The 23,611-nt window shown below is 39.0% G+C and overlaps 2 protein-coding genes across 4 annotated transcripts in view; one reads left to right on the forward strand and one right to left on the reverse strand.

Moving 5' to 3' along the window:
* Positions 1 to 15,047, forward strand: part of DLAT (dihydrolipoamide S-acetyltransferase) — a 33,003-nt gene extending 17,956 nt beyond the window's left edge. Inside the window, exons 8-14 of the mRNA XM_044257811.1 lie at positions 1,026 to 1,093; positions 2,620 to 2,712; positions 3,073 to 3,180; positions 6,686 to 6,801; positions 11,915 to 12,077; positions 13,059 to 13,195; positions 13,773 to 15,047. Coding sequence (XP_044113746.1) covers positions 1,026 to 1,093; positions 2,620 to 2,712; positions 3,073 to 3,180; positions 6,686 to 6,801; positions 11,915 to 12,077; positions 13,059 to 13,195; positions 13,773 to 13,902 — 815 coding nt within the window. The 3' untranslated portion in view covers positions 13,903 to 15,047. The remainder of the gene's footprint in view (positions 1 to 1,025; positions 1,094 to 2,619; positions 2,713 to 3,072; positions 3,181 to 6,685; positions 6,802 to 11,914; positions 12,078 to 13,058; positions 13,196 to 13,772) is intronic.
* A 1,580-nt stretch (positions 15,048 to 16,627) lies between these two features.
* Positions 16,628 to 23,611, reverse strand: PIH1D2 (PIH1 domain containing 2). 3 transcript variants are annotated; one of them, XM_044257814.1, is made up of 6 exons: positions 23,366 to 23,611; positions 22,402 to 22,620; positions 21,691 to 21,814; positions 21,067 to 21,312; positions 20,236 to 20,426; positions 16,628 to 18,168 (listed from the first exon to the last, which is right to left on the reverse strand). In XM_044257814.1, exons 2-6 carry the CDS (start codon positions 22,576 to 22,578, stop codon positions 18,034 to 18,036), a joined length of 873 nt encoding a protein of 290 aa, XP_044113749.1. In that variant the 5' UTR covers positions 22,579 to 22,620; positions 23,366 to 23,611; the 3' UTR covers positions 16,628 to 18,033. The 3 variants fall into 3 exon arrangements, with proteins under 3 accessions (XP_044113749.1, XP_044113748.1, XP_044113747.1); XM_044257813.1 differs by having other exon boundaries at positions 20,236 to 20,495; positions 22,402 to 22,604; positions 23,366 to 23,610; XM_044257812.1 differs by having other exon boundaries at positions 20,236 to 20,495; positions 23,366 to 23,610.

Genomic DNA, 23,611 nt, shown 5'->3' on the forward strand with positions numbered 1-23,611 from the left:
TCTAGAGCTCCGGGCGAGGATAAACACAATCGTAGCCAACTCGTTTTTCATAATGAAGGAAAGGAGTTGGGACGAACTGCATACAACGAGACTCCTTTTAAAAGTCTGCCTTGGGGGACGATGAATCAATTTGACCAAATTTTTTCTAGAAGTGGGCCAGTGTAAAAGGTATTTTAATAACTAAATTCTGAATCTCCTTAGAATTAAGGTTCAGGATTATCTGTTTGGGTCTGAAGTTAAACCTGATTGGTTGTGGTTGGGAAGAGGAAGGAATTAAATGAAAATAAAAGCAACCCCTTCGTGAGAGGATTTGAAGATCTTTCCTTGTGTGAAGGATTTGAAGATCTTTCCCTGCACGTACTTCATTCCCAGTGTCTGACACAGGTCAATTAGAACCTTGGCCACTACAAGAAAGCTCTGAATGATGGAGACCACACAAGGCAGGAGTAATTCTGAAGATGAGATCATTGCAGTTGAGTTACTCAAGCTGTCTTGGGGTGAAAAAAATTAACTTGCCTAATTTGCCCGAAACAATTGTTTTTGTACCTGCTGACTTTGTACAAAAGGAAATCTTCTTGATCAAATGAATCTAGAAACCAAATGAGATCCATTTCAAGGTACATAAAGGGTTTTTCAGAGGTGACTAAAAGAGGAGGCAGCCAGACTTGGGGAAGTATAAATTGTACTTAGCATTATCCATATGTCAGTATTTTCCAATTTAAAAGCAAAGAACATGAAAAGATGAAGCTTCGGTAAAACTCTGAAAGAGAAGTACTTAACAACGAATATTTGCTGTAGTTGAAAAGAACCAGTACGGATCAAATGGGAGCACTCTGTGTGAATTATAATTAAAAACTGACAAGAGCTGCTGTCTTAGGGAGATGTTCAGGTGCAGGGTAAGGCAGTGACCCCTTCAGAGGGCCTTTGGAGAACCCTTAGGAACTTGCACTTCAGGATCATAGTGTTGATATCCTAGAGGAACCAGTGGTCTGCTCTCACATATGATATTTATTCATCTCTTCCAGGCACGGGACCAGAAGGCAGAATCATTAAGAAGGACATCGACTCTTTTGTGCCTACTAAAGCTGCTCCTGTGAGTTAGACTTGGCTTTTATGTTTTGTTTTGCTTTTGGTAGTTTGTTCCTGCAAAATACGCTGTCTAACCTATTTGACCCTTTCGTACATTACTTAGGATTGAAATAGCTTAACCAGAAAAATTGTGGTTTTTTTCCGTCTAATTTCACTGGCTAGCAATTTTGAGATAAGAATGTGTTGTCACACAGCATACAAAAGGAAAGATGATATGTTACATTGACATGCATTCCAGTTTTGTTTTTTTTTTCAGTAGTGGTACTAAATTTTTCCTAACAGATTCTCTCCTCCTCGTTCAGGCCCTACTAAGTGCCTTCTTACAAGTTGGTTGACTAGAGTTTAAGTTTTATGTAGTTAATTATTCCACACAGGGAGTAAATGCATATAGCCAACCAACTTCTTTTTGGTTGGCTAAAGTGTTAAGATAATTAGTTTAAAGGAAAGAAAATGATTTACTTAGGTGTTTGCTTTATTTATTTATTTTTAAAAAGATTTTATTTATTTATTTATTTGAGAGAGAGAGCGAGAGAGAGAAAGCATGAGTGGGGAGGAGAGGGAGAAGCAGGCTCCCTGCAGGCTCCCTGTGAGTAGGGAGCCTGTTGCAGGGCTCGATCCCAGGACCCTGGGATCATGACCTAAGCCAAAGGCAGAGGCTAAACAGACTGAGCCACCCAGACACCCCTAGATGTTTGTTTTAAAATGAAAGATTTGGTGTATCTGGGTGGCTCAATTGGTTGAGTGTCTGCCTTTGGCTCAGATCATGATCCCAGAGTCCTGGGATCAAGCCCTGAGTCAGGCTTCTTGTTCAGCAGGGAGCCTGCCTCTCCCTCTCCCTCTCCCTCTCCCCCTGCTTATGCCTGCTTTCTCTCTTTCTCTGTCAAATAAATAAATTAAATCTTTAAAATAAATAAGTAAATGAAAGATTCTTCATTGTTTTTTCTTAATACTGTTCAAAAAAGTAAATTATTAACTTGTTTTATGTTTATCTCTAATCCTTTCAATTTAAGAATTCTTTGATTGCTTTTCTTGAAGGTAATTTTGCAAATACAAAATTATTTTGAACAAATAATCATTGAACAAAGAAAAATGATACTTAAAATTTCATCACAATTCTAAGTATAAAAATTAAAAGCAGACTTCTTATATAAGCACAGTACAAATCCGAGTCCCTTCTGTTCCCTTGGGATAGAAATAACTATTTTCTATAGGCCTTCTATTAAAAAATTTTTTTTAAAGATTTATTTACTTATTTGTCAGAGAGAGAGAGAGAGTGAGCGTGCACACAGGCAGGGGAGGTGCAGGCAGAGGAAGAAGCAGGCTCCCCTTGAGCAGGGAGCTCTGTCCTGGGAGCCCAGGATCATGACCTGAGCCGAAGGCAGATGCCCAGCTCACTGAGCCACCCAGGCATCCCTATTTTCTATACGCCTTTTAACATTTACTTTGCCATCTGTAAGTCACTAGCTTGCATCGGTTGCATATGCCAGGATTGAGCCACAGGTACTGAGAGCTTTTGTACTTCCCCTATAGGCTCCAGCAGCTGCTGTGCCTGCCACGGCTCCAGGAGTGGCACCCGTTCCTACAGGTGTCTTCACAGACGTCCCAATCAGCAACATTCGTCGTGTAAGAGTGTTACCCTGAATCTGCAACCAGAGCTGTGGGAGGCATCTTTACTGTGATTGTTCAATTGCATCTACAGTTTGAAGCGCTAGCAGAGACTTGTTTTAGTTGGGAATCTTAGATTCCCAGTTTAAGATGTTTGGTTTGGCAGATTACATACTTGGGATAAATAAACATTGCCCTGATTGGATACTCCTAGAAGGAGCCCGGGTTCTGGTACATGTGCCAGTTCCATATTCCAGTTCTTGTAATGCTTGAGGTGGCCATTACCAGGGAGGAAGGTAAAGGGGCAGAGTGAGCCCTGCATTAGGTAAAGCTTCACCTGAGCTAAGTTAAATGATGTTTTGATCTCTTTGTTTTCAGGTTATTGCACAGCGGTTAATGCAGTCTAAGCAAACCATACCTCATTATTACCTTTCCATTGATGTAAATATGGGAGAAGTTTTGTTGGTACGGAAAGAACTTAATAAGGTAAAAGGTCTGGAAATTCTGACTCTATAAACTCTAAAGTTCTTGTTTTTAACCCCACTGAACATTTACATTTTTACCTATGGTTTTTGTTACAGTATGCCAATTGATGTTGTAAAATGGTGTCCACTTACTTTACTTTTTTTAAAGAGAGAGAGAGAGGGGTGGGCCAATGGTACGCAGCATTATACAGGTTATCTGTGACCTCTTGGGTCGCCTACTGTTCCACTTGCTTACTCTTGCTCACAGCAGTGGTTGTCTTCTGTTGCTCGACATTTCACCTTATATGCTACTTTAGTCCCTTTGCACTTGCTGTTCCCTCTGCATGAGATACTTGTCACTGACATCCACCTGGCTTCTTCCTTTACTGCCTCAAGGATTTGACTTAATATCACCTTCTCTGGATTCCTTAGTTACCTTATTCTAAAATTAAGGGAAGAGGAGTGGGGTGAGTGGTCAGTTTTCCCTTTACTTCTTTTCCTATTTTTCTATCATTTAACATTATCTTACATACCATATGTTTTCTTTATTTATTATCCACTCCTTTACAATATAAGGTCCCTAAGAGTGGAATTTTTACCCATTTTTTTCACTGCACAATATCCAGGGCTTTTAGAATTTCATACCTAGAACAGAACACTCAAATATTAGCTGCGTGAATAAAGCAGTGAAGGATTAACAGAGTAACTGGCTACAAGGGTTAGAGATGATAGCATGCATTTATTGGCAAAATGTTATAGATGTTTTATAATACGTTTATTTGAAAATTAGACATGAAAAATGTATGTCCCATGTATAATTTTATTCATTTAAAGTTTTATCTAGATATATTTTACATATTGTGCCATGTGCCCATTTAGTTTATGATTCAGTGGCTTTTAATATATTCAGTTTTGTGACCATCGCCACAATAAATTTTGGAACATTTTCATCATCCCAAAATGAAAGTATTCTCCCATTAGCCATACTCCCCACCCCAATCCTCCCATCTCCCCTAACCCTGGATAACACTTACCTACTTTCTTAGATATGCCTATTTTGGATATTTCCTATAGGGATAGGGATTTCATTGAATCTGTAGATCAATTTGGGGCATATTCCTTCTTAACATTCCTCCTCCATGAATATGGTGTGTCTTTCCATTTATTTAGGTCTTTAATTTCTCTCAATAATTTGTGCAGTTTTTCACGTATAAATTTTTGCCCTTCTTTTGTTAAATTTCATAGGTATTTTGTTCTTTGTTCAGAGTTTTCATTGTTACTGTCTAGAAATACCATTGATTTTTGTATATTGATCTTGTATCCTACAACCTTATATTTTCTTCAGTGTGTTCTTTAAGATTTTCTGTATACAAAATCATGTCATTTCCAAATAGAGAAGATTTTGCTTTTTCTTTTCCAATTTGGATGCCTTTCATTTCCTTTTCTTGCCCAACTTCTCTGGTTAGCACATCTAGCAAAATGTTGACTATAAGTGGCAAAGTGGACATCCTTGTCTTTTTCTTGATCTTAAGAGGAAGTGAGTCTTTCACCACTGAAGTATGGTTTTGGAACTTTTGTAGATCTGTTTTATCATCAGGTTCAGGAAGTTCCTTTCTATTTCTACTTTTTATGACATGGTGGTTGAGTTTTGTAAAATGCTTTTTCTTTTCTTAATTTCTTTTTTTTTTTTTTTTTTATTAAAGATTTTACTTACTTATTTGACAGAAGTCATAAGTAGGCAGAGAGGCAGGCGTGGGGGGCAGGGAAGCAGGCTCCCTGCTGAGCAGAGAGCCTGATGTGGGGCTCAATCCCAGGACCCTGGGATCATGACCTGAGCTGAAGGTAGAGGCCTCAACACACTGAGCCACTCAGGCACCCCTGTAAAATGCTTTTTCTTTGTCTATTGAGATAGTCATGTGATTTTTGTTCTTTTTCTATTAGAATATTATTACATGAATTTATTTTTATTTTTATTTTATTTTTTTAAAGATTTTATTTATTTATTTGACAGACAGAGATCACAAGTAGGCAGAGAGGCAGGCAGAGAGAGAGGAGGAAGCAGGCTCCCTGGCTTAGCAGAGAGCCTGATGCGGGGCTCGATCCCAGGACCCCAGGATCATGACCTGAGCCGAAGGCAGAGGCTTTAACCCACTGAGCCACCCAAGTGCCTGTGAATTGATTTTTATTTATTTATTTATTTATTTATTTATTTTTAAAGATTTTTATTTATTTGACAGAGAGAGATCACAAGCAGGCATAGAGGCAGGCAGAGAGAGAGAGGAGGAAGCAGGCTCCCCGCCGAGCAGAGAGCCCGATTCGGGACTCGATCCCAGGACCCTGAGATCATGATCTGATCCGAAGGCAGCGGCTTAACCCACTGAGCCACCCAGGTGCCCCCGTGAATTGATTTTTAGATGTTAAACCAACCTTGCTTCCATTTGGTCATGGTGAATAATCCTTTTCACATATTGCTAGATTTGGTTTGCTGGAATTCTTTTGAGCATTTTTGCATCTATATACTTTTTTTTTTTTTTTTAAAGATTTTATTTATTTATTTGACAGAGAGAGATCACAAGTAGGCAGAGAGGCAGACAGAGAGGGAAGCAGGCTCCCTGTTGAGCAGAGAGCCCAATATGGGACTCGATCCCAGGACCCTGAGATCAGGACCTGAGCCGAAGGCAGCGGCTTAACCCACTGAACCACCCTGGCGCCCCTTGCATCTATATTCTTAAGAGGTATTTGTCTCTATAGTTTTAGTTTTTTCTAGGTTGTTTTGTTTTTTGTTTTTTTTATTGTGTTATCTTGGTCTGGTTTTAAAATTGGGTTAATACCTCATAGGGTGAGTTGGGAAGTGTTCCCTCTTCTATTTTTCAGAAGTTTTTGAAGAATTCTTCAAATGTTTCTTCAAATGTTTAGCAGAATTCACCATTCGGGGAAGCCATCTGGGTCTAGGCTGTTCTGTGTGGTTAGTTTTTAAATTACCATTCATTCTCTTTATTACTAGTTGTAGATCAGTTCAGGGGTTCTGTTCCTTTTTGATTCAGTTTTGGCAGTTTGTGTCTTTCTAGGAATCTTTCATTTCATCTAAATTATCTAATTTTGGTGGGATATAGTTTTTCATAGCATTACCTATAAAACTCTTGTTTTGGTAGGTACGTGGTAATGTCCTACTTCATTTCTGATTTTAGGAATTTGAGTCTTCTTTTTTCTTTGTCAGTCTAGCTAAATGTTTATCATTTTGTTGATCCTTTCAAGAACCAACGTTTGGTTTTGTTGAAGTAAGTGAAAATGACTTACATATGATATATCATAACTTAAGGGATTCAGCTAAAGGAGGGCTTGTCAGTAGGAAGCTTATAGCTGAAAAGGCATACATTAAAAAAGATGAAAGAACCAACTTTTAGTTTCATTTCATCCTTTACACCTCAGGACATTTGTTTTCTTCTCCCAACATCCCCTGCCAGATGGTAAGTTTCAGTCTTTGGGAAGAGAGTTTAAGAAAGTACAATGGTTTCTTGTCTTTGCAGATGTTGGAAGGGAAAAGCAAAATTTCTGTCAATGACTTCATCATAAAAGCTTCAGCTTTGGCATGTTTAAAAGTTCCAGAAGCAAATTCTTCTTGGCTGGACACAGTTATAAGACAGTAAGTAAGATACTGCTGGGGACAGTATATATCCATCAGCAGTTTTCTTGTGCTATCTCATGTCTAACTAGGAGTATAGAGGATGAGGAGAAATGGAATACAGGGAGGAAGAGGACTTCAGTAGTTTGAAAACAAGGTAAAACTATGAGATAATGCTGAATTTAGTTAGTGAAAACTACAAATTCTTTGAGTTTAGAAGAGGAGGTAAGTTTACAGATGTGAATAAGTTGATAACAGGGACGCCTGGGTGGCTCAGTTGGTTGGACGACTGCCTTCGGCTCAGGGCGTGATCCTGGAGTCCCGGGATCGAGTCCCACATCAGGCTCCCAGCTCCGTGGGGAGTCTGCTTCGCTCTCTGACCTTCTCCTCGCTCATGCGCTCTCTCACTGTCTCTCTCTCTCAAATAAATAAATAAAATCTTTAAAAAAAAAAAAAAATAAGTTGATAACAACTGTTACAAAGCAGGGTTGAAATGGTTTTTCTTCACCAGTTAGTGGAGGCAAATTGAAAACAAAACCAAGAAACATTTGTTAATATCATGGTGGCATGTGACTGGCATGGTGCTTAGTGTCTTTTCACATCTTGTCTCATTTTAATCCTTATGACGCCCCCTCATGAACTAGGGGCCTTCACTCCCATTTTACAAACGAAGAAACTGAAGATTCAGTGAGTTAAATAACTTTCCTGAATTAATATGTTAGTGAATAGCAAAATGTGATTGGAACTGGGATTCTGGCTCCTGCACCTAAGCTTGTTCTACTATGTAGATTTTTAAATATTATCATTATTGTCAATTTAATTTCTATTAAAATAATAGTATATACATTAGAATATTGCTTTGTGGCTTACAGTGACCTATGCAGCTTTTATTTATTTATTTTTTTAAAGATCTTATTTATTTATTTGACAGAGAGAGAGATCACAAGTAGGCAGAGAGGCAGTCAGAGAGAGAGGGAGAAGCAGGCTCCCTGGTGAGCAGAGAGCCCGATGTGGGGCTCGATCCCAGGACCCTGGGATCATGACCCGAGCCGAAGAAAGATCCTTTAACCCACTGAATCACCCAGGCGCCCCTCCCCCCAAGCAGCTTTTAATCTGTGGTCTTAGTCATATGAGGCAAATACAACTTTTTTTTAAATTTTTTTTTTAATTTTAAGATTTTATTTCACTTTGGGACACATGGGTAGCTCAGTCAGTTGAGTATCTGCCTTTGGCTCAGGTAATGATTCCAGGGGCCTTGCTCAGTGGGGAGGCTGAATACTGATTTATCCAAATCAGTATATTCTCCCTCTACCTGCTGCTTCCCCTACTTATGCATGCGCTCTCTCTGATGAGTAAAATCTTTGAAAAAAATAAAAAAAGATTTTATTTAATTTCATTTTATTTTTAGAGAGATGGCACAAGCAGGGAGGGCTTGAGAAGGGAGACTATCCTTCTCGACCCTCAAGAACGACACACCTAGCCTGGTATCTTGTTAATGTTGCTTCTCCTTTATTCTCATACCACACTTGCTTATATGCAGTAGGGCACCCTATCAGACGACAGAAATTCTCAAGACATCCAATCACAGACCTGCTGCTAAGCTTCCCCTAATTAGTCTATCCAATGTCTGCTTTTCCTCCCCAATATGGGCCGTCCCCGATATCAACTTGTTTACGTGGAGTTTTGTTTTGGCACCTGGCCAGGCGCCATCTTGTAATGGCGGGGACTTCCTTGGCCACAGGCGGTCCCTGACAGGAGATGGCACAAGCAGGGAGAATGAGAAGGAGAGGAGGAGAATCTCAAGCAGGCTCCATGGTCAGTGTGGATCCCGGTGTGGGTCTCGATCTCCCAACCCTCAGATCATGACCTGAGGCAAAATCAAGAGTCAGACATGTAACCAACTAAGCCACCTGGGCACCCCTACCTTCATATTTCTAAATAACAGTTTTTGTTGCCTTTTATGGATTTTTCATTTTCTTTGTCAACTAATTTAGTATGAAAGAAGGTTAAGATTTAGCTTTGTTGTACCATAAACACACACACACACACACTCTCACACACTCAAACACTCTCTCTCTCCTACCAAATCAATTACAACACAAATTTTTGATAAATCAGTATTCAGTATTAATATTTTATGCATATGAAAATATTATTTATGACTAAGACATATAGTATTGCTGTGAATACTGTCCAAACTGATCTTAATGGTTGCCTAACCATAAAATTGGTGGCTTAAAATGAAAATTTATTCTTAGCTCTGAAGGCCTGAAGTCCAACAGCAAGCTATTAGTAAGGCTACACAACCTCCATAGGCTCTAGGGGAGAAGCTTCCCTTGCTTTTTTCAGTTTTGCTGGCTCCAGGCATTTGCTCGCTTGTGGCTGCATGACTCCAAACTCACATGGCCCTTCTTCTCTTCTGTCTCTTACAAGGTCACTTGGCACTGGATTTAGGGCCCACTCAGGTAACCCAGGATGATTTTATCTCAAGATCCTAATTAACATGCAAAGATTTTTTTTTTTTAATTTGATAGAGCATACACAAGAAGGGGGGAGTGGGAGAGGGAGAAGCAGGCTCCCCACTGAACAGAGAGCCCAAGCAGGGCTTAATCCCAGGACCCTGCAGAGAACTTTTAATTAAATAAGTTCACATAGATAGATCCTGAGATTAAGACAAAGACCTGTCTTTTAGAGAGCTGTTATAAACATCTGTGTATAATTCCCTGTGTTGACTTACGTTTTTATTTTTCTTGGGTTGAAGTAGAATTACTGGGTCAAAGGGTAAATTGATATTTAACCTTTTAAGAGTATCTGAAGAAAACACTTCTTCGATGAGCAAATCAAGGTTATAGGATAAGTTCTGGGAAATGCCCTTTATTCATTTATTCATATAGCCATCAACAAATATTGACCATATAATTGTTTGCTATATTCAGTGGTGAGCAAAATAAGAAATACCATGCTGACTCTCCTAGGAGAAAGATTTCGGAGTGACAGGCTCATTAAAGGAAAGTTGTATTTGGCGGGTGCCTGAGTGGCTCAGTCATTAACCATTTGTCTTCCACTCAGATGGTCCTGGGATCAAACCCGTATTGGGCTCCATGCTGGGCGGGAGGCCTGCTTTTCCCTCTCCCACTCCCCCTGCTTGTGTTCCCTCGCTTGCTGTCTCTCTCTCTGTGTCAAATAAATTAAAAAAAAAAAAAAAAAACTAGTAGTATTTGGGATGCTTGGGTGGCTCAGTCAGTTAAGTGGCTGCTTTGGGCTGGGGTCATGATCCCAGGATCCTGGAATTGAGTTCTGCATCAGGTTCCTTGCTCAGTAGGGAGCCTACTTGTCCCTGTTCCTGCTCTACCTGCGGGTCCCCCTGCTTATGTGCTCCCTTGGACAAATAAATATTTAAAAAAGAAATAAAAGGAAGAAGTAAAGAAAAAGAAAGCAGTATTTGCTGTGATACCTTGGCCATAGCCCCGATGTGGTAGCTGCTAAAGGGTCACACACAATTATTCAACCAGGTCCTTGTGTTCACAAATGGCAGTCCCTTGACTCCTGGTCAGCTTGGGCACACCGAGGGATTTGGTACCCGTAATATTCTACGGCTTGTGTCTAGGAGTAGCTGGAGTTCTTCCTCCATGTGAAGTGTTAATTTCTTCTCAGTTGCAGAGCACTTTGGCAGGGGTCCTAACACAAACCCCAAGGAAGCTGTGGATACAATGTAAGAGTTTGGGAATGTGGATGAGGGGAAAATAATTATTCCTTTCCACTAACTTCTAACTGAAATTTGGCATTTCTTCCTATTATAAATGTAGAGAACAAATCAAAGAGTTACTATTAACAGTACTTGTACTGGTGACCAATAAAAATCACTTATTTTCATATCAGATTATAGTTATTGCAGGTATCTTTTAAAAGTGTTTTTTTGCTTTTGCCAGATCTCATTATTGAGCTGATAAATGCATCATAATTTTGTTTTTTGAATAGTTTGGTAATTGAATTTCAATGTAGCTTTTTTTTTTTTTTTTAAGATTTTATTTATTTATTTGACAGAGAGAGATCACAAGTAGGCAGAGAGGCAGGCAGAGAGAGAGAGGAGGAAGCAGACTCCCTGCTGAGCAGAGAGCCCGATGCGGGACTCGATCCCAGGACCCTGAGATCATGACCTGAGCCAAAGGCAGTGGCTTAACCCACTGAGCCACCCAGGCGCCCCAGTTTTTTGTTTTTGTTTTTTTTTTAAGATTTCATTTATTTATTTGACAGAGAGAGAAGCATCACAAGTAGGCAGAGAGGCAGGCAGAGGGAGAGGGGGAAGCAGGGTCCCTGCTGAGCAGAGAGCCTGATGCGGGGCGTGATTGAGGACCCTGAGATCATGACCTGAGCCGAAGGCAGAGGCTTAACCCGCTGAGCCACCCAGGCACCCCTCAATGTAGTTGTTTTTTTTATTTAGTTGTATTTGTTTTATAATTAAGTAAGTAAGTAAACTAAAGTAAGTAAAGTAAAATTAAATACTTTAATTTTAATTTTAAGTAATTACTGGAATTAAATAATACTTTAATTTTAATTAAATAATTAATTGTTTTTGGTAATAAGTATTTTATTTTCTGTGTTAAAAATATGTATTCTGAGGAGGGACCAAGATGGAAAGGTACCCTTGGTATAATACAGATTAGGAATCCTACTTTTACGGTGAGACACCACCAACCTACATCCTGAGTGCTCCTGTTTCTCCCACAACACAGTGCTCTCCCTCCACTCTTCCTTCCGTCTGCGCAGACTCTGCCTGCAGACTCAGCTCCACAAAGTTCACTTCACCTCAGAATTCAAGAAGTTCTCTTTGTGTAATTCTCGCTGAATGCCGGGCGAATGCTGAGCCTTCTCCACCTGCACCTGTGTGTCAGTCAGGGCAGGTGCAAGGCAGTTAGAGCACATGTGAAACCAAACTACTGACACATTTCTTGTTCATTTTTAAAAAGTCCAAGTTAAGAGGGCATAGCAAAATGTAAAAACCAGGAAAGCTATCCCTCTGGCTGAAAAGTACCCTAGACTGAGGTAAATGTCAGTATTCTTATTTAATCTGACACGTAAGCTCTTAACAAATATTGCGATGATTACTGAAATTTTCTTTTTTCTTTTGAAATAGAAACCATGTTGTGGATATCAGTGTAGCAGTCAGTACCCCTGCAGGACTCATTACACCGATCGTATTTAATGCTCATATAAAAGGACTGGAAACCATTGCTAATGATGTTGTTTCTTTAGCAACCAAAGCACGAGAGGGTAAACTACAGCCTCATGAGTTCCAGGTAGGTATTATTTATTTCCTTTCTGAATATGAAGAATTATGTTATATTTAAGGGTGGCATAATGCTGGGCACCTGGGTGGCTCAGTGGGTTAAGGGTCTGTCTTGGGCTCAGGTCATAATCCTGGGGTCCTGGGATAGATCCCGCCATCGGGCTCCCTGCTCAACAGGGAGTCTGCTTGTCCCTCTCCCTCTGCCCCTTCCCACTGCTCATGCTCTCTGATTTCACTCTCTCTCAAGTAATTAAAGTCTTTTTATAAAGGGTGGCGTAATGCTTTTATTGCATTCCACCTTTGATTCTGCCTTATATTTTTACTGATACATGTCCCTGAATAAAAAAAGTGAATATAAAAAAAAATTTAAAAATGAAAACCTTATCAAAATCTGAAAGGAGATTTTCTAGCAGTTTGTAAAACTTATGACTTACGTTCATACTGTAATGGTTATATATTTTCATTAAAGTGTTTTCCATGAAGGCCAACCTTTGTTCCCCCCTTTCAGTTTTATTGATGTATAAATAGCAAATAAGAATTGTATATATTCAGGGTATATAGTTTTGATGTTTTGCTGTGTGTATACGTTGTAAAATGATCATAATCAAGCTAAGTCACGTCTGTCACCTTGTGCTCAATGTTTTCCTTTCCTTTTTTTTTTTAAAGATTTTATTTATTTATTTGACAGAGAGAGAGATCACAAGTAGGCAGCAGGCAGAGAGAGAGGGGTAACAGGCTCCCCGCTGAGCAGAGAGCCTGACGAGGGGCTCAATCCCAGGACCCCGAGATCATGACCTGAGCCGAAGGCAGGGGCTTTAACCCACTGAGCCACCCAGGCGCCCCTTCCTTTCCTTTTTTAATTTTTTTTTTATGGTAGTTCAGAGGCCTTTCTTAAAGATTATCTCAAGGTCTTTCCACAGAACATTTGTCTTTTTTTTCCTGGCTTATGTTGACAAGCAATTAACATGATTTTTAATCTCTTTTCCTTTAGGGTGGCACTTTTACAATCTCCAATTTAGGAATGTTTGGAATTAAGAACTTCTCTGCTATTATTAACCCACCTCAAGCATGTATTTTGGCAATTGGTGCTTCAGAAGATAGGCTGGTTCCAGCAGATAATGAAAAAGGGTAAGTATCAAAATAAAGAGGAAGTTATAAGTTCATTTTCATTATATTATACCTGTTTGGTTTTTGGTGGTTGTTGTGGTTTTTATTTTTACATCATACCTGTGTTTGAGTCTCGGTTTTATAATTATTGGCACAGCCTGTTGGAGGTTCAGGTACAGTGAGGCATGAGTATAGAATGAAGTTTTTCAGGGCATCAACCTTTCTTTTACTGTATGCAGTTAATTCTATTTGAAATGAGAAGCCTTATGTACTATAGGTCAGGGGTGAGCATACTTTTTCTTGGAGCAGGTTGTAAATGTTTTAGGCTTTTTGAGTCATGGTCTCTGTTGCAAATATTGTAGTGAGAAAGCAGACGTAAGCAATACGTAAATGAATTCCAGAATACCTACATTTGGCGGGATTTGGCCTGTGGGCTGTAGTTTGTCAGCCCATGTTCCAGATGGCTCTTTGGTGTATAGAACTTAAAGAGTAGGTGGAAAATAATATCACTTGGCTGGAGCTGGCATTTGGGTTGGTTGCTGGCTGAAAGCTAGTAACTGCTTTCAGCATACCTAATACTGTTTTTATCTTTTTCTAGATTTGATGTGGCTAGCATGATGTCTGTTACTCTCAGTTGTGATCATCGGGTTGTGGATGGAGCAGTTGGAGCCCAGTGGCTTGCTGAGTTTAGAAAGTACCTTGAAAAACCCATCACCATGTTGTTATAATTAACCGAATAATTTCTAGACTCTCCCAGGTCACAGTGGTTCATTCTTACCTGATATAAATATGTTATTACACAGGTGGTTCTTTTTATTTTAAACTTAACCAGTTGTTTTTGAGTCTGTCCAGATAAGTTATTTGTAATGGGCATTACTGAATTTTTTAAATGCCAATTACACCCACATATTGTACACATTTAATGAACAACATTTAATGATTTTGAACTGTGTATTCCTAGTCAAGGGAACATGTGGCCTGGCCTTTTGGTGATAAGTACTTCCATCGGGAAATGTAGAGCTAGAACTGTGGTTCCCTGTTGAAACAGATACATAAAGGTAATCTGGATGAAACCTTGAGGTTTTGAAATTTAATTGCCTCAAATGTTTTGCTCATTTGAGAGAAAGAGAAGTCAAGGAAAAAAGAGAAGTCCATTCTCTTTGGAGAAAGGCTCTGAATTGAACTTGATTTTGGAATTTAACCCCAATTTAAATTTTTCTGTTACATGATCCTGGTTTATTATGGATGGGAAGGGTAGAGAACGTCAAGAAAAATAAGTGAAATTTTAAAAGTTAACATTCTCTTAGACTTCTCCAACCAGCTGTCTGTCCTTTGTTTATTTTTCTATGAATCCCAAAATGGTTGTTTTGCCCCTTGAGATGAAGATATAAATATAAACTGGCACTTGTTATAAAAGAATTTGCGTGGGTATTTATTTAAACAACTTACATGCGTAATTTTGAGAGCAGAATTTAAAATTACCTTCAAATAAAAGAATATGCTTATAGAATTTAACAGAAAGTAAGCGGGTTCCATGGTGTAATGGTTAGCACTCTGGACTCTGAATTTAACAGAAAGTAGAAATTATTCCTCAATAATTAACTGTTGGTTACTTGCAAATGAACTTAATTATCAGAATCTGTTACTCAAATGACTTTGGAAATCTGTTATCAAGAAACTGTCGAGTAAGTGTACATATGTAAAGTATGGTTTCTAGTGAGATATGTGCCAAAGTCCATTTACCACCAAGTCCTGTCTGAAGGGAAGAGGGGGAGAGAGACATTGCTAAGCAGTTGGGAGTGCTAAAAGATTAGAAGCAAAGTTGTCATTTCTACTTGGATAAAGTAAAAAATGTTCAGTGTGTACAAAGAAAGTGTTCTGTGTTTTTCCACTCGGTGTTGTCTCATGTACAAGAAAGTCCTAAAATCCTATTGGAAAGAAACAAAATAAGTTGCTTGCTGCCTTATCAGCCTAAATATTTTTTTCCATTTTGTTACAATTTGCCTTTCTTCTTAGGGGAGGGGGAAGTGGAAGAGGTGATATTGTGATATTCAGGATAATAAAAATGAATTTGGCGGGTGCCTGGGTGGCTCAGTGGGTTAAGCCGCTGCCTTCGGCTCAGGTCCTGGGATCGAGTCCTGCATCGGGCTCTCTGCTCAGCGGGGAGCCTGCTTCCCTCTCTCTCTCTCTCTCTGACTGCCTCTCTCTCCATCTACTTGTGATATCTCTCTGTCAAATAAATAAATAAAATCTTTTAAAAAAAATGAATTTGGCACATTATCCCAATTCCAGACTTTCCATTGATGTGGTTTTAATAAATTATTTGGAATTGTTTATGATTATTTAAAATAAATCTGACCAGTGTTTCCTTGTATATATGTGGAGCAGTCCCCTGAAATTTAGGTCTTTCAGTGTTGAATCTGTTTTTAAATGTTCTTTATTAAATGGTGCAGAAGTGACACTGCATATATTCCAGAATATTTCCTTCACTGTATTATGAAAACAGTACATTAAATTGATTTTTCAGTAATTAGTAATGTTAGCTAGAATTGAAGATTGTGAAGAAGGAACAAGCTAATCAAAAGGGACCATTGGTGTGAGCCACACCTGGTTCAAATACATGAAACTTCAAAGATAATTCATTTTTGGCAAATGCTTATGGCTCTGTTGTTCCCTTGAAAGAAAAATAAAAGGTTGTCTTCTAATAAAAATTATTTGGAGTTAAAAATTAATCTGGGGTATAATCCACATCTGGATTCAGTCTATTTCTCTTACCAGAACTGAAGAAAGTTAAAAATTTTGGTTAAAATTATTTAAGAATTAAACTGTATGTTTTCAGTGTGTCTTGTCTAATTTTGATGTGTTGGTAATTATTTTTCACATTAAACTAAAGCCAGAGATAGCTATATACATGTATACTCTTAATAGAAATGCATTTTAAGCATGTAGAATTAGTGAAAGAGAAGACTGAGTTTAGGAGGATGTAATCTAATACCTGAAGCTTAGGGAGTTAACTGAAGCACCGCATTGGACGGTGCCACACAGCAAGATGAAAGCATAGTCTGGACGTGTTAGATACTTTATACCAAGCCTGAGGTTTGTGAGTGAAGTTATCCCAAGGCATGGTCTGGAAAAGGAGTTAAAGGAGTTAACTGGCCTGAGAGATCGTATGAATATGTTGCAAGGAGTACTTCTCACCTAGTAATACACAAAGCCTGGAAAACACGAGAATACATATATTATCACTACTGATAATGATCTAAAACCAAGTTTGTAGGGGCACCTGGGTGGCTCAGTCAGTTGAGTGTCTGACTATTAGTTTTGGCTCAGGTCATGATCTCCAAGTGGTAAGACTGAATCCTGCATAGGGAGTGTTTGCTTCTCCTCTCTTGCCTCTCTTTCTGCTCCCTCTCTCTCTCTCCACCCCACCCTCCCCCCCACACACACTCTCGAACCTTTAAAAAAATAAGAAAAGCTTCTAGAAAAATCTAGTCTCTAAATCAAGGATAGTTAATATTCACCTCAATTTCCAGTTTGAAGGAAAAAAAAACTTGGTAAGATTCAGATTAAACTACTTCACAGCTATTAATATTCTTCCTGGGCAAAGTTTTACTTTTTGGGGGAGAGGGAGGAGAGGTTTTTATGAATATAAAAATCCACTGAAATAAGTAAAATATTTTGGAAAATAAGTATGTAAATTTAAAATGAAGAATGCTAGATTTTGAAACACATTTTACTAATGAGTATACAAACACTAAGCTGCTGGCAAAAGTAACACCCAGATACCAAGAGTGCCAGAGCAGAGATTGAACCACTTCTATATGGTTGGGTATAGGAGTGTGTAGGACAAGTATTGGCAGTGATTTTGTAGAAGAGAAAGTAAGGTGAAAGCATTCCAACTTTTTTTGATGGAAGAGAATATAATAGCTGTGTTTACTTTAGGACATCATATATTTCTAAATATCACATATCAAGTCTTCCTATTCTAGATACTAGATTAGTTTCTAAGTTTAAAAGCTTTGAAAGTAATAAGGACTTTAAAGACCTTATGTTGAATTAGAAACTATTACAAGGAAGCTGTACTGTATCTAGGAAAAATGATTAAGGATGTTTAAAGTTTGATGTGAACATTAAAGTTAATACCTTTGTATTGAACAACCATCTGACAGATGAATGGAAGTTGGTAAATACATTGCTTTTGTCTTTTAAAAATTATTTTCATAGGGGAATGGCACTTGTCCCAAAGTCACATCCTTTTTCTTAGGGTTAGATGTATTTTGCATCTTCTGTACAATAACATCCTGTTATTGTTAACTGCATTGTGGTATCCAGTCCACAGACCAGTCTCTGTGATATTAGAAGATCTGGGTAACTTGGACTCCTCCCATCAGAACTGTTTTATAGTAGTACAGATGTTCATAGAAGCATAGGCTTGCATACTACTACATTGGCCCTGTAAATTCATAGCTGAAGGAAACTTTCACTGCTTCAGTTCTTCTTTGTAATAGAAAATTCACACAGTTTGAAACTTATTCCTGATGCAAAAATTTGCTAGAGACAACCAGGTAAACCAGAATTTCAACCAGTAAGCCAAGAATTTTCACAAATGACAATTTGTTACTTTAAGACCATTAGAAATAGCTTCAAAACAAGTATATCATGGCAATACCATTATAATAGTTTCTGTCTAGCCAAATTTGAGTAAAAAAAAAAAAGTTGAAGAGAGAATCTCACTCCATCAAAAAGAATTCTTAGAAAGTACTGGTGTTTAAGGTAAACCACTACCTCTTCACCCATTATAAAGGTCCTCTCATTCACATGCCTTTAGCACTGAAAACCCAAAGCAGATGATGCTCTTCTTACGCCAATGGCATTGTGACGATTAATGTAGCTTTCTCTTTGATAAATTTGGCTGTAGTCATTTCAGTATCCACAAATTCTGGAAGATTCAGATGTAATCTGTACTTCTCAGAGACCTCAATCAATAAATCATCCTAAGAATAACAAACCAAAGTATTTTAAAAGATGAAAGTAGAAAGTATTTCCTGGTTAAAATATGAGTTATTGGATTATTCCCAGTTATTTACTCCTTTCCCATAAGACAAGGATCTCACTGCCATGGGACTTGCAATGAGCTTGTACAGCTGCTGTTGTAACTCCCTGAGGTTTTGAGAGTTTTTGTTACTGATGCTCAATACATCAAAAGTTAACTGATACAAAGCCATAAATTGGGTGTTGCCATCCTATATTATGTGGCACTGACTTTGTGGCTGACCAGCAAATAGCAAGGAAAATATATTGGCAATAGGAAAAATGGAGACCCATGTTTTATAGCGATAAAGCCCTTAGGAAAGCCAGCACAGTAATTTGAAAGACAAGTAACTGTATGCCATTAATGTGTGGCTTTAGCAAAAGTATGAAAATAGAATATTGGCAACATTCATTGTTTCTATTGGCTACATTTAATAAGCTACTACAAAAAGAGATGGGCTTAGAAAAGAATTTCCCAGTTTGCAAGTAGGATTAAAAGAATATACAGAGCCCAGAAATTCTACGACTTCAAGGCTGAGAAATGGAACTAATTCTTATTTTAAACCAGTAAAAAATAAAATTGAGAATTTATTTCTTACCTCCAAAGACTGATTAAGACAGCCTAGAAGTAAAGACTATATCACACATCATTATACTCTTTGTTAAAACCTCTAACTGGATTAAGGTGGAGCCCAGTTAATCCTTATGTTTGGCACAAATGACAGCAATTAAGGAAAAAAAGACAGGCCAGGGACGCCTGGGTGGCTCAGTTGGTTAAGCAGCTGCTTCGGCTCAGGTCATGATCCCAGCGTCCTGGGATCGAGTCCCACATCAGGCTCCTTGCTCTGCAGGGAGCCTGCTTCTGCCTCTGACTCTGCCTGCCACTCTGTCTGCCTGTGCTCGCTCTCGCTCGCTCTCTCTCTGACAAATAAATAAACTCTTAAAAAAAAAAAAGGCCATTGAAAAATGGACATGTCAAATAAAGAATTGTGGGGTATGGCACTGATTGGAGTCAAAGAAATAAAATGGTACCAGCCTTGACTAAAACATTTAAAATGACCTTTGGACCCCCAACATTCCAAAAGTGTAAAAGGGTGAGTAAGCTGCTCAGCACATAAGGATGACATATTCTCCAATGTTCTTTTCTGATGTGGCCAGTGTGGGTAAGATAAAGGGAACTACCCCCCAGAGAATGAAGCTGAAAGTCATGGAAAACAATGGAACTAGGGGGCTAGGTAATCAAGGAATCTTGGTTCTCTACCCAAGAACACCTCTACCCCCAGGAAAGGGACGCTGACAACCTCTGCCTAATGGGATTTCAGAACTGCTGTGCACCAAGAGCTGCTGTGTCCCTCTTATTTTCCTAATTTCCAAACTGAGACTGTTAATTATGTTTATCCTCTCTCTGTTCCACATTGTATGGTGTGTATGGCTATGGCAGTAGATCACCTGTCTTTGTAGCTCATATGTCTGTGGTTCAAGAGGAGATGAAGATTATAATGGCAAAATCTTGTATTTCAGAGGCTGATACTAGGATTGGAGATGCCTTTTTTGGGGAAAGAAGCAAATAATTGTGACCTTGAGAGTGGACTGTAGTAGATTGTAGGACTTATGCCAATTTTTTGCTTTTCTTCTGTTAGAGGATTATACATTCTTGCCATTTGAATTCCTGTGACTACCTGTGAGTATATTCTTCCCGGCCCTGTTGATGTAGTATTTGAACTTGAGCCTTAAATTTGGCCAATAGCCTGTGAGTAAAAGTGATATAAACGATGTGTCTGAGAGGAAGTTTTAAGATTCATTGCATGGCTTGGCCATTTCTGTTTTCTCTCTTCCGTGAGAATTGCGTATCTTACCTGTATCTTTGAAATGTGCAAGACTCCTGGCACAGAGCAGGCCTACCTGACATACAGCCTGAGAAAACTGCTATAAACCACTGAGATTGTGGTGTGTGTGGTTTTTTTTTTTTTTTACTACAACATAATATAGTGAAAGTTGACAAATTTTACAGTATTACCTGTTTGACTTACCTCAGAAACACTAAGATCACAGAGAGATATGGAATTAATACCAGGTAATTCGACTTTTATTTCAATTTCCAGAGGTTTATCATTCTGGTCAGCCACAGTTTTTAATTCATAGGCTGGTTCCTTCATCTCTACCTGGGTCTCTGTACTGGAAATCTCCTCAATCAGACACCTTGCTTTGCTTGAAACTTCACCTTTTGGCAATAAAAGCTGAAAGTGATCTGGATTGCTCACAGTACTACTTATCTGTTCAAGGGTTAGTTCTTATGGAAAAAAAAATGGGGGGAGATGAAATCACAAAATTAATCTACAACATAAAATACTATCAGGCTATGAACTGTAATATATGTGGCATTAGCCAAAATGGCAGCTAAAGCTGAAGCTAATTTGGTTTGGGAATCTTAAAAGAATCTTAAACCTGGGGCACCTGGGTGGCTCAGTAAGGTTAAGCATCTGACTATTGATTTCAGTTCAGGTCATGACCTCAGGATTGTGAAATGGAGCCCCTTGTTGGGCTCCGTGCTCAGTGGGGAGTCTGCTTGAGATTGTCCCTCTCTGCTCCCGCCCCCCAATCCTACCCCCTGTGGTTTCTCTCTCTCAAATACATAAGTAAAATCTTTAAAACAAGAATTTTAAGCCAAAGAACTTTGTTAAAAAGTTTGCAGGATTTAAAAATCTTTAAGGACATGTTAATATTTCTAATATCTAATCTTTACATTTTTCTATCTTAGGATTCTAATCTTTTTAAATCAAGATTTTTAGTTTGCAAAATGTACACAGGATGCAAAACAATTTTAAATCAGTTAGAATTTCCATTTACAGTCATTAACTTACCCTTTCTCATTTTCTCTCTTAAATCTGTGGGGTCAGCTTGTATTCCCATCAGATTTTGTTTCATCCTTTGAATGCTTCCTTTTATTCTAAATTTAGTGATACTGTAAGAGTGTGAGAGAGTGAACTGGAATTGTTCCTCAATGCATTTCATGGCCATCCGTATTAATTGATCTTTTTTTACTTGGTCCTTTTCTGCTGCCTGGAGAACATCAGGATTGTAGGCAACATCGATGACTGTATAAACATCTGTGTGTGTAATTCAGAGGATGTGAAATGATGACAACTTGTTTCACTAGTGATATTGTCAGGTAATATAGTAAGTCATAATCCTGGATAAAACTAGAAAGCATAAATTCTATTCCTGTATTTTTCAGAGATAATCACAATGGTGCTAAATACACACATTTCCAATTATAGCATTTCTTGGCATTTTATATGGGTTACTATTAGAAAAAACTGAATAGCATTCAATTCATATAAATAAAGGTATGCTTATTAATTATTAACTATATTACAACCAAATAAAATATTTTACTTGTAATGCCTTTTACCAAGTAAAATCTGATCATTATTTTTCCCAATAAAGTTTTTAAAATGTGCTTTCTCTCCCTTAATTCTGTGTACCTGATGTCTCAGAGATATCTTCTGGTGTGCCAACCTTTAGAGGTACTGGATGAGTGGCTGACTGGGGAGCTGGGATCCTTTTCCACTGGCACAGGTTAATAAAAAGTACTTTTTCCTTGGGTTTCTAAAAAGCAAATAATTTTGCATATCTCAAAACCTAGGTTTTTTTTTCATTTTATAATAATGGTAGCTCATCACAGAATTTGAAGAGTGAGAATTTTAGGCTCCAAGTAAGCCATTCCATGCATTAGAACCGTGTTTGAAAATGACACTGTTACCTAGTTTCCCCCAAGTTACTGAATTTTCATGAATTTTCAATAGTTGCTGCTCCCAGAGGAACTGGGAGGAAGGAAGGGGCACTGATTTAAGCAGATTCTGGGTGAATATGACCCTATTTCACTACTTCCTTACCTCCCAGCCAAGCAAGTTCTCTTTATTTGAAACAACCTCCAATTCTATGAGTTTCTCTTAAATCATTACATTGCTTTTTTCTTGTTCTAGTAGAAAATGACTTTGAGATCTCCAAAATATATCAAATTTGAATTTCCCATTCTTACTCCTCCCTCATCCTCTATGTTTCACTCCCCCTCTAGAGTGGCAGTGCCTCTCAAGTTTTCTTAAAGTAACAATAGCCAAATGTAAGTGATTCTCTGATTATTCCAGGATTCTTTCGCTCAAGGCCTCCCATCCCTGGGTACCAACACCACATACTAGGATCCTGGTTTGTAGACAGAGCTGTGGTTCTGGGGTGGCACAGAGCTGCTTCCCTTCTTTCAGCTGCTGTTCAATGAACTTCTTGTAGCTCTCAGGATTACTTTCAGCCAGATCGTCTAGGAGGTTCCAGAATTGAGTAACTTGGGTGAGCAGACCCTTTGAGGAAGACTCCATGATTAAGGTAAATAGGCCTCTTGAGTCTGTGGAAAGATAGGACTTAAGGGGGGAAAGTCTCTGTAATTAATGATTCATCTCTTCTTTTCGAGCAGGAGGAATAAGCAGGTCAGGAGTTGTTTTGGTGAAGTTAGCACCTGTGTCTAAAACACTGTGGCTCAGCACCACTTTCCTTTACCTTATTCTCTAATTCTCTAATCCACCTTCTTAAATTCTCAAGTTGTCCTCCCGGGCAAGTCCTCAGCTCTGCCTGGACTCTCACCAGCACCAAGGGGAGAGTAGTCAGTCAAAATCGGGATTACCTGGTGACCCATTCTCTTGTTTGGATACCTGGGTATTGGCTGACTAGTGCCTGTCCGGTCCTGAAACTGCCAGAGAGCCACAGGACATTTCTCCTTGCTTCGGAGTTAAAAGCAAGGATTCTGGAGCCCGAATGCCCAGATCCCAGTCTCAGCTTTGTCATGTACTAGGTGTGGGACCTTGAGCAGTAAGTTATGGATCAGTCTATTCTCCTCAAAGTGAAGGCGCTAATACCCATCTCGTGGGGTTATTGGGAGAATTAAGTGTGCTCGTGCAGAGAGGCTGGGACCCTTGGGAAGCCCTAAGAGAATGATAATATCTGCGTCTAAAGATAACCTCCCTCGCTCTCCTCTCCCACTGGAGACGCGTCCCACAGCAGCCGCAGAATGAGGAAAAGAGGAGGTCTGGGTTCCCGAATACGATATTAGGGTTAAACGAAACGGGAAGTTAACTAAAGGACAATCATCCCAGAGGTCGGCGAACCCACCTCCTCTTTCGGTTCCTTGACAAACCGCGACGCCTGTTACCAGGGTAACCGGACCGGGTACCACGTCTAATTGGGTCCGGAAAGCTCCAGGAAGAAAGGCTTTTTACATCCAGTTCCGGAATCTCCTCCTCCTGGTGTTGGGCTTGCTTTTCAGCGGAGGCCGACCCACTTCCTTTCCAGGAAGGCGTCCGCCTCCCTTCCGCACCCTTTGATCTCTAGAGGATGCTGGAAACCCTCCCCATGGGA

The sequence above is a fragment of the Neovison vison genome, chromosome 7 (genome assembly GCF_020171115.1).
Source record: "Neovison vison isolate M4711 chromosome 7, ASM_NN_V1, whole genome shotgun sequence".
NCBI lineage: Eukaryota > Metazoa > Chordata > Mammalia > Carnivora > Mustelidae > Neogale > Neogale vison.

Coding starts and splice junctions, on each gene's coding strand:
- PIH1D2 (XM_044257813.1), bottom strand. CDS start 22,578: ATGGAGTCTTCCTCAAAGGGTCTGCTCACCCAAGTTACTCAATTCTGG. Junction 21,815..22,401: donor GTCTACAAACCAGGATCCTA/GTATGTGGTGTT, acceptor TTTGCTTTTTAG/AAACCCAAGGAAAAAGTACT. Junction 20,496..21,066: donor AAGAGAGAAAATGAGAAAGG/GTAAGTTAATGA, acceptor TTTTTCCATAAG/AACTAACCCTTGAACAGATA.